At 44.8% G+C, this 5230-nt stretch overlaps 1 protein-coding gene across 1 annotated transcript; it reads left to right on the forward strand.

Moving 5' to 3' along the window:
* Positions 1-4272: 4272 nt before the first annotated feature.
* LOC108312165 (MHC class II transactivator-like) lies at positions 4273-4673 on the forward strand. The gene has a single exon (XM_017539947.2). It carries the CDS (start codon positions 4356-4358, stop codon positions 4671-4673), a length of 318 nt encoding a protein of 105 aa, XP_017395436.1. The 5' UTR covers positions 4273-4355.
* The last annotated feature ends 557 nt before the right edge of the window (positions 4674-5230 follow it).

Consider the following 5230-nt stretch of genomic DNA (forward strand, 5'->3'; position numbering starts at 1 on the left):
CAATATATATATATTTGGCTTGAAACAACAGTAACTTCTTCTTTTTTTTGAAATGTGTTTATTTTTTTAAACAGAAATTTATCATACAATTTCACAATCAAAAAGTATTTTCTGGGCAGGGCACAATGGCTCATGCCTGTAATCCCAGCACTTTGGGAGGCCAAGGTGAGCAGATCACCTGAGGTCAGGAGTTTGAGACCAGTCTGGCCGACATAGTCAAATCCTGTCCCCACTAAAAATACAAAAATTAGCTGGGTGTGGTGCCACGGGCCTGTAATCCCAGCTAGAGGCAGGAGAATTGCTTGAACCAGGGAGGCAGAGGTTGCAGTGAGCCGAGATGGCACCACTACACTGCAGCCTAGGTGACAGTGCGAGACTCTGTATATAGATCTCCACATCTCCAGCAAGCATCCTACTGTTCTTTAAAAACTCAGCCACCATACTGTTCATCAGCTTGTCAAAGGCTTCCACAGAGGGTGCCACACCTCCATTGACACTGTTGACTTCCCTGCAGTCCCCAGGGGGCCTGTGGGACTCGGCAGACAGAGACTCCAGGCGGCTGACAGCTCATTCCAGTCTTTCCACCAGTCCCTGCATGTCGGCCATTCTGCTTCGCTGCCCCGGGGTCCCGTCCTCGGCAACGCAAATCCGTGGTCATCCAGTGCGCCCTCCTCCCACAGCCCTCCCCTTCTCCCACTAACTTCTTTTCTTAACATTTCTGTAAAAGTCTTACATGGGTCTCAATGGGCTAAAATCAAGCTGAGTTTGACTCCCTTCTGAAGGTTGTAGGAGAGAACCTATTTCTGTGGTTTTTGAAGCTTCTAGAAGCTATCCACATACCTTGGCTTGTGACATCTTTCCTTCATCTCCAAAGCAGTAACAGTGTATCTCTTTGACTGGTCTTCATAGTCACATCATCTCTTTTTTCTTCATTTTCTGCTTTTAAAAATTTCAATAGTTTTGGAGGGAACAGGTGGTGTTTGCTTACATGGACAAGTTCTCTAGTGGTGACTTCTGAGATTTTAGTGCACCCACCACCTGAGCAGTGTACATTGTACCCAACGTGTAGTCTTTTATCCCTCAACCCTTCCCCTTAGCCCCCAAAGTCCATTATATCATTCTTATGCCTTTGCATCCTCATAGCTGAACTCCCACTTATAAGTGAAAGCATACAATATTTGGTTTTCCATTCCTGAGTCACTGCATTAGAAGCCTCTTCATTGAGAACACCTTGGCTATTATTTCTTTAAATACCTTTTCTGTCTCATCCTCTCTCCTCATTCTGTGACTTTATATATGTATAAGTTGAACTTTTGAGGCTGTCCCACAAGTACTTGAAGCTCATTTAAAAAATTGTTTTCTCTCTGTTTGTCAAATTGAATAACCTCTATTGTCCCTTCTTAAAATTTCTTTTTCTTATTTCATACCCATTTTGCTTTTAATTCCACCTAGTAGCTTTTAAAGCTTCACGCATTATATTCTTCACTTGGAAAATTTCCATTTGGTTATTTTTTTAATAGACTCTGTTTTTTATAGTTTCTCTTTTTATGCCAAAATTTCCTATCTTTTCATTTTGATGAGCATATTTTCCTTTACATCTTTGATGTCTTTTTCCTCCGTGGTTATCATCACAGCTTTAAAAATAATTGTCTGCCAGTTTCAACATTGACATCATCTTGAGGACAGTTTTCATTGATTGTCTTTTTCTCTTGAGAATGTCACTTTTTTCCTGTTTCTTTATATGTCAAGCAATTTTGTATTGAACACAGGACATTAGGGATATGTCATAAACACTCTGGATTCTGTTATAATCTGAACTGCATTAATTTTTTGGGGTTTTTCAGTAGGGATATAACTTGACTGGAATCAAATGCAAAGTCTCCTACTCCTACACCCGTTGCAGCTGAAATCTTTGTTCAGCTTATTTAGCCTTAGCTGAGCTTCTTGGAGTCTGACCTATGAATACATACGTGGTCAAGAGGCCAGCAGATATTTGGACAGCTATACGCAGAATTTGGGGCTACTTCTTTCTGCCTCTGTGTCTGTGATTTCTAATTTCCAGCAGCTATTTTTTTTTTTTTTTTTTTTGAGACGGAGTTTTGCTGTTGTTGCCCAGACTGGAGTGCAATGGCACAATCTCGGCTCACTGCAACCTCCACCTCCTGGGTTCAAGCAATTCTCCGGCCTCAGCCTCCCGAGTAGCTGGGACTACAGGCATGCACCATTATGCCCAGCTAATTTTTGTATTTTTAGTAGAGACGAGGTTTCACCTTGTTGACCAGGATGGTCTCGATCTCTTGACCTCGTGATCCACCCGCCTCGGCCTCCCAAAGTGCTGGGATTACAGGCTTGAGCCACCACGCCCGGCCTAACCAGTAGCTATTTTTGCCCTAAATTCTGCTCTCTAATTATAAAGGGCAGTAAACCTTTCCTTAATTTTTTTGTGAGATAGAGTCTTATTCTATTGCCCAGGCTAAAGTTCAGTGGCACTATTAAAGCCCACTGCAATGTCAACCTCCAGGCTCAAGTGACCCTCCCACCTCAGCCTTCCAAGCAGCTGGGACCACAGGCATGAACCACCACACCCAACTAACTTTTGTAATTTTAGTAGAGATGGGGTTTCTCCATGTTGCCCAGGCTGGTCTCAAACTGCTAAGCTGAAACAATCCTCCCACCTCCACTTACCAAAGTCCTGGGATTACAGGCGCGAGCCACCATGCCCAGCCTTTTTGGTTTTTTTCTTTTTTAAATAAAAATCTTAACTGCCTTTCACAGCACCGATTGAAACCTGCCTTCAGACTAAACTCATGGACTAGGAAATTCACCAATGATATTCTCATTTTCCTTGTATTCACTCCATTTCAGTATCTGCCTGGTCTGTCACTCTCCAGTGCCTTTGGATAGTTATTTTGTATATTCTTCCCAGAGTTTATTATTGTTACCTGCAGTAGCATTGATCATATGGGAGTTGGTCAGCCATATTGGAAGTGGATATTCTTCATCTCGTTTAAATGAGTAACGCAAATGGCCCTATCTGAGAGACTGTAATCCTGAGTCTGGAAGGACACAAAATCAGGGCATGTTACAGAATGGGCTGGAGAACAGTCACCTATGGTTCTTTAAAATTGGACTGGGGATTTTTAGAATCATAAACCAGACTGGCTTCTGTGCAAATCCTCTGTTTTGTGCATTAGTAAGTTGGGAATAGTATTAACAAATAGTCAGTGTTGATTAAGTGTTTACTAGTCCAGTGTTAAGCCCCTAAATGCATATGAGATTGGATTGCTTTTAGTGGGAAATTTTGCAGAGGAGGAGACTGAGGTTTTGTGATAGATAGTATCACTACTATAGGTGATAGTAGTTTGCGTGATTAATCACTAATAATAATGATGGCTCGTATTTATTGTATTATTATAATGTTGTAGATAATGCACTAGGGACTCTGTTTATGTTATCTCATTGAATCCTCCCAACAACCCTACAATGTAAGTGCTGTTAACAAACAGAGACTAAAAATGCTAAGTAAGGCAGGTATGGTGGCTCACACCTTAATCCCAGCAGTTGAGGAGGCTGAGGCAGGAGGATCGCTTGAACCCAGGAACTTAAGACCAGATTGAGAAACAGAGTGAGACCTTGTCTCTACTAAAAATAAAAATTTAAAAAAATTAGTAGGGCCTGATGGTGTGCGTCTGTAGTCCCAGCTACTCAGGAAATGGAGATGGGAGGATTGCTTGAACCTGGGAAGTTGAGGCTGCAATGAGTTATGATCACCCCACTGCACACCAGCCTGGGCAACAGAGCAAGACCCTGTCTCCAAAAAAAATAAAAAAATAAAAAAATAAAAAAATAAAAAAAAAAAAAAAAAAAAAAAAAAAAAGGCTACATAACATGTCCAAAGTCACATAATTAGCAAGGAACAGATCTGGTACTTGAACACAGGCAGATTAGCTCCAAGCCTATCTGCTTAACTCTGTACCACAATGCCTACTTGCTATAAGAAGACATCTGAGAAGACCTGTCACCTTATAAGTCCTGTTCAGAGGCATGCTGCCTTCCTCTTAGTAATACCAGATTGGCTTCCACAGAAGGCTGTGGGCCTCGCTGGCACATACACCTGGGCAGCGCCCAGCAAATATCTGTGGAGTCTGAATCAACCCCAAAGCCCATATCTGTCCATCATGAGGAACCCCAGCCTCCAATGCAAAAGAGGAAATCTTCCTAAGCAGGAATAAACTGCAGCGAATTGCAGAGGTTCTCTCGTCCTGCTTTTCACTTCACGTTTTGGATACAGCAGGCCGGGTGAGCGGAGATCCCAGGCACTGGCCAGGGCCACTGCCCTGATTCCAACAGCTGCCATGAACCACTTCCAGGCCATCCTGACTCAGGTGCGAACGCTGCTCTCCAGCCATCGGCCCAGCCTGGTGCAGGCCCTCCTGGACAGCCTGCTGAAGGAGGAGCTCCTCTCCAGGGAATACCACTGCACCCTGCTCCATGAGCCTGATAGCGAGGCTCTGGCCAGGAAGATCTCTTTGACCCTGCTAGAGAAAGGAGACCTGGACTTGGCCCTCCAGGGGTGGGCCTGGAGTGGGTTGCAGCCCCCAGCGACCAGGAAAGGCCCCAGCCACAGGGACCATGGTGGTAAGTTGGCATCACTTTTACTCAAGGAGAAATGACAGGCTGTAGGTAGCTCAAGGATATTCCCTCCTCTCTGAAAGGGAAGTCAAATGGGAAGGCAGACGGGTGAGAAATCCAAGCATCTGGTGAGCTGGCAGGAGCAGCAAAAGCTTGGAGCACTGCCTCTATGCCTGGGTGTGCTAGAGTGTACAGCATGCTTCCCGCTCTGCTGGAAGGGACCGTCCCAGAGGCACGCAGCCAAATGTCTGCTTGTGTTCACTCCCTGGGCCCTGACGATACGCCAGCACTAACAGGGCACTGATGGACAGATCAGCTCCTGCCTTCAAGGGGCTTGCAGTCTAGTGGGGAAGATGGATGCGGGCACAATCAGTGTGAGTCAAAAAGAGAGAAATGTGGCCAGGTGCAGTGGCTCACGCCTGTAATCCCAGCACTTTGGGAGGCCGAGCCAGGTGGATCACCTGAGATCTGGAGTTCGAGACCAGCCTGGCCAACATAGTGAAACCCCATCTCTGCTAAAAACAATAAAAATCAGCCAGACATGGTGGTGGGTGCCTTAATCCCAGCTACTCAGGAGGCTGAGGCAGGAGAGTTGCTT

This window comes from Cebus imitator, unplaced genomic scaffold (assembly GCF_001604975.1).
Source record: "Cebus imitator isolate Cc_AM_T3 unplaced genomic scaffold, Cebus_imitator-1.0 Scaffold122, whole genome shotgun sequence".
Taxonomy (NCBI): domain Eukaryota; kingdom Metazoa; phylum Chordata; class Mammalia; order Primates; family Cebidae; genus Cebus; species Cebus imitator.

Coding starts and splice junctions, on each gene's coding strand:
- LOC108312165 (XM_017539947.2), top strand. CDS start 4,356: ATGAACCACTTCCAGGCCATCCTGACTCAGGTGCGAACGCTGCTCTCC.